Source organism: Myxocyprinus asiaticus, chromosome 25, assembly GCF_019703515.2.
Source record: "Myxocyprinus asiaticus isolate MX2 ecotype Aquarium Trade chromosome 25, UBuf_Myxa_2, whole genome shotgun sequence".
Classification (NCBI taxonomy): Eukaryota; Metazoa; Chordata; class Actinopteri; order Cypriniformes; family Catostomidae; genus Myxocyprinus; species Myxocyprinus asiaticus.
This window is the reverse complement of record NC_059368.1, coordinates 5,121,012-5,135,156: the sequence shown is the minus strand read 5'-3', so window position 1 is coordinate 5,135,156 and position 14,145 is coordinate 5,121,012. Positions and strand designations below refer to the sequence as shown.

The 14,145-nt window shown below is 38.4% G+C and overlaps 1 protein-coding gene across 5 annotated transcripts in view; it reads right to left on the bottom strand.

Moving 5' to 3' along the window:
* The window catches only part of LOC127415640 (DNA (cytosine-5)-methyltransferase 3A-like), a 69,128-nt gene that overhangs the window by 48,231 nt on the left and 6,752 nt on the right, over window positions 1–14,145 (bottom strand). For 4 of the 5 annotated variants that reach the window (XR_007892968.1, XM_051654416.1, XM_051654415.1 and 1 more), the window contains exons 3-4: window positions 7,108–7,215; window positions 2,510–2,738 (exon numbers count right to left, since the gene is read on the bottom strand). Coding sequence is in view for 4 of the 5 variants with exons in the window: in XM_051654416.1 (XP_051510376.1) it covers window positions 2,510–2,738; window positions 7,108–7,215 (337 nt within the window). In the remaining variant the exon portion in view is untranslated. Of the gene's footprint in view, window positions 1–2,509; window positions 2,739–5,694; window positions 5,819–7,107; window positions 7,216–14,145 lie in introns of those variants that run through there. The other variant, XM_051654418.1, reaches the window with a different exon arrangement.

Genomic DNA, 14,145 nt, shown 5'->3' with positions numbered 1-14,145 from the left:
ATACCCCACAGATTCTCTATGGGGTTCAGGTCTGGTGAGTTTGCTGGCCAGTCAAGCACACCAACACCATGGTCATTTAACCAACTTTTGGTGCTTTTGGCAGTGTGGGCAGGTGCCAAATCCTGCTGGAAAATGAAATCAGCATCTTTAAAAAGCTGGTCAGCAGAAGGAAGCATGAAGTGCTCCAAAATTTCTTGGTAAACGGGTGCAGTGACTTTGGTTTTCAAAAAACACAATGGACCAACACCAGCAGATGACATTGCACCCCAAATCATCACAGACTGTGGAAACTTAACACTGGACTTCAAGCAACTTGGGCTATGAGCTTCTCCACCCTTCCTCCAGACTCTAGGACCTTGGTTTCCAAATGAAATACAAAACTTGCTCTCATCTGAAAAGAAGACTTTGGACCACTGGGCAACAGTCCAGTTCTTCTTCTCCTTAGCCCAGGTAAGATGCCTCTGACGTTGTCTGTGGTTCAGGAGTGGCTTAACAAGAGGAATACGACAACTGTAGCCAAATTCCTTGACACGTCTGTGTGTGGTGGCTCTTGATGCCTTGACCCCAGCCTCAGTCCATTCCTTGTGAAGTTCACCCAAATTCTTGAATCGATTTTGCTTGACAATCATAAGGCTGCGGTTCTCTCGGTTGGTTGTGCATCTTTTTCTTCCACACTTTTTCCTTCCACTCAACTTTCTGTTAACATGCTTGGATACAGCACTCTGTGAACAGCCAGCTTCTTTGGCAATGAATGTTTGTGGCTTACCCTCCTTGTGAAGGGTGTCAATGATTGTCTTCTGGACAACTGTCAGATCAGCAGTCTTCCCCATGATTGTGTAGCCTAGTGAACCAAACTGAGAGACCATTTTGAAGGCTCAGGAAACCTTTGCAGGTGTTTTGAGTTGATTAGCTGATTGGCATGTCACCATATTCTAATTTTTTGAGATAGTGAATTGGTGGGTTTTTGTTAAATGTGAGCCAAAATCATCACAATTAAAAGAACCAAAGACTTAAACTACTTCAGTCTGTGTGCACTGAATTTATTTAATACACGAGTTTCACAATTTGAGTTGAATTACTGAAATAAATGAACTTTTCCATGACATTCTAATTTATTGAGATGCACCTGTATTCATACAGCCTACCTGCATACCTCAGGCCAAGTCCACACTAATAAATGTATTTACATCTCAGCAAGTAAAGACGCTGACTACCACCCCTGGAGTCACGAGTTCAAATCCAGGGCATGCTGAGTGACTCCAGCCAGGTCTCCTAAGCAACCAAATTGGCCCGGTTGCTAGGGAGGGTAGAGTCACATGGGGTAACCTCCTCGTGGTCGCTATAACGTGGTTCGCTCTCGGTAGGGCGTGTGGTGAGTTGTGCGTTGATGCCGCGGAGAATAGTGTGAAGCCTCCACACGTGCTGTCTCCGCGGTAACACGCTTAAAAAGCAACGTGATAAGATGCGCGGATTGACGGTCTCAGACGCGGAGGCAACTGAGATTCGTCCTCCGCCACCCAGATTGAGGCGTGTCACTACACCACCACGAGGACTTAGAGCGCATTGGGAATTCCAAATTGGGGAGAAAAAGGGGAGAAAAAAAAAGAAAAAAAAAGAAAATGCATTGATTTTGCTTCGTTTACGACTCGCATCCACACCAAAATGGCATTTTCCATTTTGTGTCAATCTGTGGCATAAAGAATGTACTTTATTAAAGGCCGAGTAGATGTACAGTACTGTGCAAAATGTTTAGGCACTTGTGAAAAATCTTGCATAGTGAGGATGTCTTAAAAAATAATACCATAAATAGTTTTCATTTATCACTTAATGTCATACAAAGTCCAGTAAACATAAAAAAGCTAAATCAATATTCGGTGTGACCACCTTTGCCTTTAAAACAGCACCAATTCTCCTAGGTACACCTGGACACCTACACCTGGTTTTTCTTGGTTGTTGGCAGATAGGATGTTCCAAGCTTCTTGGAGAATTCGCCACAGTTCTTCTATCTATTTCAGGCTGTCTCAAATGCTTCTGTTTCTTTATGTAATCTCAGACTGATACGATGTTCAGTGGGGGGCTTTGTGGGGGACATGACATCTGTTGCAGGGCTCCCTGTTCTTCTATCCTAATCTTTTCTATTTGCAAAAGTAATGTTTGGGAGTCTAACATTTATATTTCCTATTGACACACTAAAGCTGAAGATATAAATAACCATCTTAAGACAAATGCTTATGTGAAACATCTGTGCCTTAGACTTTTGCACAGTACTGTATGTTCTTCATCAAATACAGTACGTACTCTGCAAGTACATGAATTCAGAAGCAGCACTAGTGACAAAACTATACAAGATCAAAAAGAGACCGATAAGTCAATAGCCATGCTTTATGACCTCTTCACCAAAATGCTATATGTATTTCGAAAACGTTCATTTCTCGCCACTTTATTCTGTCGCATCTTGTTAGGACAATGCATTAGACTGGTCTGACTAAGCTAAAGACGTGTGACTCACGTTGCTCTGGGTGCTCAAGTTTCCGTCGCCCTCGTTTCTTCAGTGGAGTGGAAGGGGCGGAGTCTTCATCTGGTCCAGGGGGCATGTCAGAGCCATTGTGGTGGGCGGAGTCAGGTGAGGAGTCATTCTGCTCAAGATTTTTCTGTGAAACCCGCCTCTCCATTTCGCCATTACACCCCGCCTGCTTCATACAGGCCACATCCTCAATCACATGCCCACAACTATCCACCTATCAGAACAGAGAAAGAAACGAGGGGGCGGAATCACTCAAGTGACTCTTTGAATGCTGCACAGATAAAACTGTCATTGCTGGGTGAGATGAGTGTGTATGTGTGTGATACAGAGCGGATGAGAGTAATTAAATGAGTATACATGTGACTGGGACTGTCCCTAATTTTACACAATAACAACGGCTTTAAACCCAGAGCTCAATTTCGAAAATATATGCATGTCATTGCGATAGACTTCATACAGGCACTAAATATCACATTGAGACCAGTTGGTTAAATGTCATTGCAAAAAAGTTTTTTGAAGTTTCAAAAGCTCTTGCAGCATCTGTTTGTAGAAGCCACTTGATTTGATATTTTGTTAAATAATGCAAAGACATTCAGACATTTTTACAGTAAGTATGGCTTAAATATCAAAAATATTTTTAGGAGCCACAGAATGTCCAGTGTTTCTTTATTGAATATAATACATAGGGCTGTTTGATTCCAGATATTTTACGATTCCATGTTTTTGAGTCATTTCCAGACTAATTTTTTAAGAAAAAAACACAAGGAAAAGTGAAATTTTACAATAAGCAGTTTGATAAAAAGCATACTTCACACTATTTTTGCTTGATAGAATGAATGACAAAAGATCATATCATGCCCCTGGGCAGAATCGATTCTTTGGCGTCAATGTCCAACTCCCAACACTTCAGAATCGAAGACGCGATTCTTTTTGGAATTGACTCCCCGCCAGCTAGTTACAGATGTATTCTGAACCTTTCATTACCATTCATGGCCCCTTCATAAATGCTATATAATTTAATTAATATAAATGAGCAGGAAATCACTAAAATGTTCAGGGGGTTGGGTGCTGTTCTCTGGGATGTCCTATGGTGTGACCCAGTCTGCTAACTTTATGATGAACAATAAAACTTCTCTTTGGTCAGTGCAGCAAGGGCTGGTGTGAGTTTTACTACTGTCTGTAAGTTAATGGACACTAAACACACACACACTAGGTCATGAATACACACATATGCTTGAATCAATGCAGTCACACATACACACATTAGAGTGGTTGTTGGTTTAATTAGTGTGATTGACGTTGGGTTACCACACTCTGACTGCTACTGATTTTTTTAATCAACAGGTGAGAAACTCTATAAACCTCACATGGCCTACAGGTGTCTAAATTCTAGCACACACACATACACATACACATACACATACACACACACACACACACACACACACACACACACACACACACACACACACACACACACACACACACTGTTCAATCATTCTACTCTAGATAATGAGTGAGGCCTAAACATAATCTAAGCAAATACATGAACGCAAACACAAATGTCGTTTGATGTCACTAATATAAAACCTGTTGTGACTCGTCTTGATGCAGAAAGTTTGAATATGCAAATGCACAAATTAGTTTTGTACGGACAGGGAGAGAACTTGTTTCCCTGGCAATAGTGTTTTTTGGACAATTTCAAATGTTTAAAGAAATTTATATGTAGGCAGATGCTATTTGCACCCTGGTAGGTGCAAAATACCTAAAAGTAGATGCTATTATACCACAGTGCAAAAAGTGGTAAATAACTAGAGTTATTACACGGCTCACTGGAATACTCCATTCTGATTTGTCAATGGCGCCATCTAGTGGTCTGATATTTCTGAGTAACAATAGTACATCCACTTATCCGCTATTCTGGGTATCGCAAGCCATCTTTACTAATTCTTAGATCACACAAACATAATTTCTCTGAAAAAATGATGCTGATCTACTCAAATATACAGTATGATGTTCAAATGCAAGTCAAGTTTATTCCCAAGTTTATTCCCTAAGGAGACAGGTGTAAAATACAGTATATAATATGCTAAATAATAATAATGGGGACCTATTTTAAGAGCGCTAAGCTTTAAGTCATACGTGCAAAGTCAGTGGGCATGGCCATTATGTTTTGTTATTTTTCTACAAGTAAGCATTATGTCTAGGCGCTAGTAGGTTTGGCGAAATTGTGCACACAAAGTGCTAATGGCCTGTGTCAAGTGCAATTAAATTCTGAGGTTCTGCTCCAGTTATTGCACCATCTGCATCCTATAATATTGTCCATTCCCTCAAGCACCAGCAATATATAGTAAACAAAGACAGTAAATTGATGTGCCGCTTCACGTCGGGCTCCTGATTACCCTGTCAAGGTTTATTTTGCAATATCAACGGGCTGAATGTACATTTCCCTTACAAACTCCAAGTTTAATTGCATCAAAACTATGGATTCTGCCATGATCAAATCAATCAAATCAAATCCCTTTATTGTCACTCAACCATATACACAAGTGCAACTAGTTACTACAATAGTTACTACAATATTACTATAGTAAAACTACATTTTTATTCATTTTTCTTTATAATTATAAGTAGTATTAAAGAAAATATTGAGAGGGCAGACAGGAAACAGAATGGGAAAAAGAGTGCGACAAAGGCGGACTCGAACCCGGGTCCCCCGCACAAAAAGGCACATTCACACCAACGTTAACCCAATGGCACTGCAACATCGTTCACAATGCAGTTTGTCGTAAATTGCTGTTTCCACTAGACTACTGGGGTTCACATAGCCGCGCTGTGTGGCAGGTGCTGTTTACATCTGGGTGCACAAAGTCACTCCGATTTATATTTAGTCTACAAACTAATTTCAACCATTCAAGGAAAAGCTTTTAGATCAAAAGGTCTTTGAGATCATGAGAAACATTCAGTCAAGTGTGTCCAAACTTTTGACACGCACTATAAGCCAGTGTTTCCTTCCTATTAGAGCAGATACTGTACAAACATTCAGCATCTGTTCTTGCACAGAAATGCTGGAATTTCACCGATCAAACCTGATGGATCTAATTATGGAAATGATCTGAGATCTCTAATTTACCTCCAAAACAGTTAACGAGACATCAAAACAAACTTACCATCATCAGAGTCCTCCAGGCTACACAACACGACACCTCCTCTCTCTATGGCTAGCTCTACCGCCCTCTGTATCTGTCTGTCTCTTTCTCATACTCTCTGTCTCCCGTTTGGTCATGTGATCACGTCTGCAGTAGCCACAGTTTCCTGTTCTTCTTATTAAGTTTGTTTAAAGCTGGCCTTTCTTCTTACTCTGAGCACTGCGTAGGGGGCGAGCATTGCAGGTTCAGTCACAGGTAGTGATGCCTGACGGCTGACGATTAGAGAGCATGTCGACACTCAGGCGGAACTTTCCCTGTCATTAATGAACTGTTAAAATGACTGTTTCTGTCTGTGTGTACGCTTCGTTTTGGGTTTAAAGGAATAGTTCATCCAAAAATAAAAATTACGAACTACGTTTATAAATTTTTTTTTTTTTTTAATAAATTAAAATCAAATTATAAAAAATATAAATATATACACATATATTTTTGCACTTTTTACTTATATTACTTAATTTTACACATATTAAAATTGTATTTCATAATTATTTTTATTATAATAAGATAAGTATTTTAGAGATAATTATATCTTATATAATTAAAATTATTTTTATATTATTTATACATTCTTTTTTGCTAATTGAATTCTAATTAAATTATTAGAATTGTATTATACTTTAATATGTATAATCCAATTTTTTTATCATATCATTAAAATAAAAAAATATTAATATATATTTTTCTATTTTATTAATATAATATAAATCATTTATTTTTATTATATAAACATAAAATAATAACAATAATTATATAATCATAAAATAATTTTTAAAAATTATGAACCAAAATTTATGTTGTTATTCACTGATAATCTTCCCCTCCGATGCAGCTCTCACCTCGTTCTCCATTCCACATATTCGAATTAGCGTGTTGCGTCAGGCTACAACACATGAGAATCAATGGCAACTGACGTCTAACCTGTTTCTGAATCGCAATTTCAAAAAAAGATTTTAGAGCTTTGCCAATGGGGAAGATCATCAATAAATAGTGATTTTATTTTCTAATATCGGCATGAGTCATAATGACTACATGTCCTGTATGATTAATTTATGGTGCTTTAATAGTGTCCTTTTTAGAGCTTGAAAAAAATGTTGTGTTTCATAGAAAAAATAACAGAATACAACTTTGGAATGACATGAGGGTGAGCAAATAATGACAGAGTTTTTTTTTTTTTTTTTTTGTGTAAACTATCCAATACATAAATACTCAATAAATAATAAGTAATCAGTAAATAATCAATATATAAAAAGCACACACACACACACACAGTTGGGGCTGGCATCTCGTGTAGTATTTGATCAGCTGTTAGTTTTGTGTATGTGTTGATGTTTGTTGATGTGAGTGAATTTGCAATGTTTGCTTGTGTGTAATCACCATTGGTGCTTTGCGTTTCCGAGCGGGTCGACCGACTCTTCGTTTCGGTGTGTCCATCACACTCTCTTCCTGTGTGACCTCACGCACTTCCTGTTCCGCCTCTGGACTCTAAAACGACCAAACACACATATCAGCATTACAACAAAACAAACACACTTTCTCTCCCTTTCTTTGTTTCTCTTTCACTAGTATCTGTAAACTAACACACCTGTATCAGTATCAAGTCTATGCTAAGAGTAAACATTCTCTCTCTTTCTGGCTGGCTGCTAGGTTGTTGCTAACTGGCAACAGTCAAAAAAGTCCATCCCCAAGATATTCGGCTTTGGGTCGGTTCCCTCCTTCAGTGTAAATCCAAACACACACACACACACACACACACACACACACACACACACACACACACACACACACATGTTGGTGCAGCTATCATTATGAGGACTCTCCATAGACATAATGATTTTTATACTGTACGAACTATAGATTCTATCCCCTAACCCTATCCCTAAACCTAACCCTCACAAAAACTTTCTGCCTTTTTACATTTTCAATAAAACATTGTTTTGTAAGTTTTTTTAAGCGATTTGAATTATGGGGACACTAGAAATGTCCTCATAAACCACATTTATAGCAGAATACCCTTGTAATTACCGGTTTGTAACCTAAAAAAAAAGTCCTCATAAACCACTTAATCCTGTCCACACACACACACACACACACACACACACAGATGATCCATTTGAACTCTCTCACTGGAATCCAGTCGGATGTCGGAGACAGCAGTTACTATGGTGAAAATGCTGCTTAGCAACTGTCTCCAGGAGGTCATGATGTTGCTCTGCTGAATAAACCACAAGGTAATTTCCCTGGCAACAATCCTGGCAGCCATGTGTCCACTGAGATTTTTTTATCCACTAGTCTTATCACACACACACACACACACACACACACACACACACACACACACACACCAATGTTATTTACTCTCATGTCGTTTCAAAACGTTTAATTTTAAAGACTGTACTGGCTGCTATTTTCCTATAATAGGGAACTAAAGCATTCAAGCTTCAAAAAGGATCCAAACACATCATAAAAGTAGTCCATAGGCTACGTTCACACAGTCAGTGTTTGGGATTGACAACCGTATTCACTTACAGGTGTGTGTCTTGAAGTGTTCTGTTCATACAACAGCTTACAGTAGCAGTTCGAATACTGTCTGTATGAACAAACAAGCGAAGTCAAACCGTATTCCAACAGCTGTAACCATAGTGACGGTGACTAAAAGATGGCGACGTCCATAACACCGGCATATTTTATCACAATTGCCGCCGCGTTATTAAATAAATGAGTCCAATCGAGGTGTGAGTTCATCCATAAAAAAATCATAATTAACTGACAGCGGCTTTTAATGCTTTTTTACCACGTGTAGAGCGCAGCTTTTGTGTCGCGTGGCTTGCGCTCGTGACCAGCCGGTGGAAAACAGCAGCTGAATCTTCGGTTGACACGCAGCTCATTTCTCCGTCTCCGTGAGTTAACGAAACCCCACATGAAACACACGAGACACACGCGTGTACAGTGCAGCGTGGCTCTCACTTTACTTGACGTAACTAACAACTAGTCGTCCAGTACGGTTCTGTTCACACAGCGCGGGTTTGCCGAGAATGAAAATTTGCGGGTGTCAGTTCGGTTATAGAATGCGGTTGTCACACCCGTAAATAACCATCTCGCCTGAGAACGCAACCGTATTAAGCACTCAAAACAGGTCTGACAACCGTATTCTGCTGCTGGGTGAACGTGGCCCATATGAAACGCTCTATATTCCATGTCTTCCAAAGCCATATGATTGCTTTGTGCGAAAAACAATGAATCAGTTGATTCGTTTTACAAAACTGCATCTTTTTGTAAGATCCAGCCGGTCTGCTCTGGTTCTCAAGTTCACTATGGCTTGTGAAAATGTTTTAATTTATACAAGCTCTACACAAGAGCGAAATCTAGCTGATAAAATATGTATTTCACATCATCTCTCATGGCATAACATCTCTGTGATAACTACGGAAACCCTAATAAAAGCCATTGTTCACACTAATACGTTTTAGTTTAAAAAAGCATACAGTTTGTTATGTTTACACCTCTCATCCACACTGGAACAGTGTTTTCTGCCACCAAAAACTGAGATTTTTGAAAATTATGATGTTAGCAAAGCAAAAAAAGACATTAGTTTGGACATGGCCATAGAATATCAGTGTGGTGCATTAACAGCTAATATATAAAATATTGGAGGTACACCGATATATCGGTTTTACCGATTAATCGGTGCCGACGGTTGCTTTTTTTTTTTTTTTACCCAATTTGGAATGCCCAATTCACAGTGTGCTTTTAAGTCCTCATGGACGCATAGTGATTCGCCTCAATCCAGATGGCTCAATCCCGCGCATCTTATCACGTGGCTTGTCGAGCGCGTTGCCACGGAGACATAGCGAGTGTGGATGCTTCATGCCATCCACCGTGGCATCCGCGCTCAACTCACACGCCCGCGCCCCACCGAGAACTAACCACATTATAGCGACCATGAGGAGGTTACCCCATGTGACTCTACCCTCCCTAGCAACCAGGCCAATTTGGTTGCTTAGGAGACCTGGCTGGAGTCACTCAGCATGCCCTGGGATTCGAACTAGCAAACTAGTGAACTCCAGGGGTGGTAGCCAGCATCTTTAACACTGAGCTACCCAGGCCCCGACGGTTATCTGCAAATATCTATGCCGATAGTTGCCGATAATTTTAAAACAATTATTATTATTATTCCATGTATCTCTGTGGCAGGTGCTTGAAGATTCTACAGTTAGAACACATTGGCTTCACAGTATAACAGAGGCCTTTAGAGGTAAAATGTATGACAAATTGCTTACGTTCTACCTTTGCAAGTTGCTTTGGATAAAAGCGTATGCTAAATGACTAAATAAAAATTAAATAAAAACAATCACGTGGGGATTTGCTGAATGTAAATCTTTCATTGTTGACAATATTCATCACTTTAATGCATATTTTGTTATATTGATTAGATAATCAAGTGTTCTAAATTGAAGCGAGGGCACGCAAAAAAAACGCGACTTTAAAAACGTGCCAGTCAGCACATACATAGTGTCTCCAACTTAATAGCTTGTGAATAATAATAAACTTTATTCCTCATTAAATCTCATCTGTTAAAACATATTTACAAAACAAAACCCCTTATGTGGTGAATATATAGGTTATAAAAAGCTTAATTTGGCAAATACTCAAATATAAAGCATTGCAACAAAGTCTACATCATTTCAAAGTAAGAGTCCGCGGTGTGTTTCAAGCTTGTTTATAGTTAAAAGTCTCGTGTTATGAACCAGGTGATATGAATTTTTTCTGGATTTTGGTTGAACAATAAACTGCATGTAGGATTTTATTCATTTTGGACTCTTGTAGCTTCTATGTTTGTGCTCGTAATAGTAAAGAAAGACTTTTTACAATTCTATAAATCAATTAATCTGCTATCGGCCTTGTCCACCAACTTTGTTATCGGTATCTGCAAAATCCACTATTGGTCGACCTCTATATAATATGACACTATATAATATTGTAGTACACTGTCTTATATTTGATGTGATATCACATTACAACTTGGTACAATTAACAATGGTATGATTTAGCAAATTCTTTCCTTCCTTTACAACGGTATAGAAAAAAGTTTGTATTACAGGTTTGTGGGTTAGTTGTAAGAGTAGTAAACACATGACTCAGAATACTACATGTCAAAACAGTGGCACTTTGTAAGAGTATAGTAGAACATTACATCAGAGCATCAGAGTACAGAGACCGTTTTTGTCTGGTTTTGTCATCTCCAGACTATTTCTGTCGTCAGCGGGTTATTTTGAGCCACTGCTATTGCCAAGCAACCAGACAGGGGCCAGAGCAAGAGAAAGTTCCCTGGTGAAATGAATCTGTTGGGTCCAGCAGCTCTATCTCTCTCGCTGAGTTCTTCCTTCCACATACTCTACCCTCCATCTAGAATAATACACACAGCTGAAATGACTAAAAAAATCCCTCTGCACACTTTCCTAAAGACTCAAAAGCTGGACTATAATACACTGTCAATTTTCTGTTGTTTCAATGAGGACTCAAAATTTGAATTAAAGGAATGTTCCGGGTTCAATACTAATTAAGCTCAATCGACAGCATTTCTGGCATAATATTGATTATCACAAAAATTTATTTTGACTTTTCTTTAAAAAAAAAAAAAAAAAAAAAAAAAAGAAAAAGCACAAATCTGGGCTCGAGTGAAGCACTTACAATGGAAGTGAATGGGGGCCAATTTTGGAACATTTAAATACTCACTGCTTCAAAAGTACACCCACAAGACATACAAAATGTGTGTTAACATGATTTTTAGTGTAATACAACCGCTTGCTAACCTCTTCTATGTAAAGTTATAGCCAATTTTACAACTTCGTTACCATGACGATGTCAACAAACCCTAAAATGACTGTAAAAATTATAATTTAAACAACTTTACAGCTCAGATTTTTACAGTTTTAACAGAAGAATTAATGTAAGTGCTTTTATAAAATTATAAGCTTCACATTTTCCTTTAAACCCTCCAAAAATTGGCCACATTCACTTCCACTGAAAGTGCCTCACTGTAACCCCCCCTCACAAAAATCGAGAGTTCATGGCAAATTTGCTGCAAATTCGCCAATGATAATTTTCACATGCAAACGAGCTTTGCGGCAAACTTGCGGCAAATTGTCCATTGTTGCCAAAAGTTTGCCAGAAGTTCACCACTACCGTTGAAGAGCTGCAAACTTCCGGCAAACATTTATGGCAAATCACAAGCTCATTTGCATGTAAAAACTGCAAATTTTTGCATTTCTTTTTTAAAGAAAAGGACAGACAAGTCTAAATTAATTTTTGCATTATGCCACAAATGCTGTCAACTGAGCTTAACTTGTTTTGAACCCGGAATATTCCTTTAAATCCAAAATCACCCCGCATCAGCCCCTGCTCATTTGTGTAGCCATGAAAGCCTAATCTTAATCCAACTGATACTCAGGCCAAATATGTTGCACACATTCTGAGACAATCATTAGTGGTGTTTGCAAAGACAACATCACTATTACTATTGCTCAACTCCTGTGTGTTAAACGAGAGAAAAAGTTGTTAATGGGTCTCGATTTTCTCTGAACACTGCCATAAATACTATATCAAGCAATAAACAACTACAGAAAGGTTCACAGGGGCCGTCAGAATGAGCAACACAATAAAACAACCACAATCAACAGCCCTGTCCATGATCGATTACTAAAACTCTAGTAACTGATTTACCTGTTTAACAGACCAGAGTAGTGCAAAGTAACTGAAGACCAATAAAAGCAGAGCAGTTAACCAGTTCATTCCCCTAAACAAACCATGACGAAACGCTTCATTCAGTACACATTAACAGAGAACGTAAATAGTTAATAACTTAAAAGATCATCTTTGTATACTTGGTCTCACTTTTGTCTTAATTTGAATAAAACCTGGACATCTTCCTGCAAAAAAATGCAAACCTTCTATTTGACATGAAAATCTGCACTTATTAAAAAGCACAGCAGATTATAGATTGGAATCTGGATTTCTAATGTGAACAGCCATTAAACTGAAAATGATACCTTGAGTTACTAGAGCATTCCCACACACACACACACACACACACACACACACTCGCAGAAGAAACCTCAATGACTATGCAGTGGTACTCCTGAGATTTCTGAGGTCAGTGGGACAGTAAAATCTCTCTAGCTCTCTGCTGATTTCCAAGGTTAATGTTCATTAGTGCTTTTAATGAGTTCCTCTAATCATCCATGTGGTTAGTGGTTTATTTCAAAGTCCATTTATTTCAAAGAGTGGCCATTTCAGTTAAGGAGATCCAGGGGTGCTGTTGTGGTGTCTCACAAGGGACAGACTAGAGCAAAACAGACACTGCTTTACAGCAACTGAAATGATATTAATAATTAACCTTACACATTAAATATAGATTTAAGACATGAATAACATGTGTTAGATAACATATCAGCTTCACTGATTCAACTTCACACACTTGGAAAGACAGCTTTGTTGACTATAATAATCTTTAGCTCTCTCACGATAATTGGATAAGACGTAGCGCATAGCGCTGTGCTAACGGGAGTGTTTATGTTGCTTTTACACCACGCAGATGAAGTATTCACCTTTTTCCTGAATGTGAAAGTGTTCCACGATTCATAACGAAAGCCAATTTTCATTTTCTCTCACATCTTTAAATGAAATTTTAATGGATAATGTGATGCTTGGCATATTAAATTGCCAAAAAACAAAACAAACAACAACAAAAAACTCCCTGATAGCACACGTACGTCACTCAGATGTCCATTTGATCGTTTTTTCATTGTAACCCTAACTCTCATCTGCAATAAGATGTACTGTATGTAAATAAGTATGTCTTGGATGTAAATAAGACATTCAGCAGATGTCTTTAAGATGTTTATGATATAGAATGGTTGTAAATCCGATCTTTTTAAGATGTTTAGCAGATGTTAATTAGATTTTGATGCTCTCCAGAAGAAAAGATCTAAAACAGACATCTTGGATGTAAGTGAGTTATATGGGCTGTAAGACATTTCCTCTCGGATGTCAATAAGAAATTAAGCTTTGTCTTTGAGATATATATGATTTAGAATATTTGTAAATCTGATTGTTTAAAGACGTTTAGCAGATGTTAATTAGATGGTGATGCGTTCCCGATGATACGCTCTTAGACATCTCGGAGATGCACGTGTGCTAACTGGGCTGGCTCTGTACCACTGACACTTTACAGAGTTGCGATGACCGTATTTTGACAGTGTCTCACCTGAGTGAGTAGATGACATGAAGCGATGGCCCGAAGTTAGTTACATTGAAATCACTAGGAATATTGCGGGTTCAATACAAGTTGATAATGTTGATTACCAAAAAAAATATCTTCGACTCTTCCCTCTTTTTCTTTAAAAAAAACAAAAA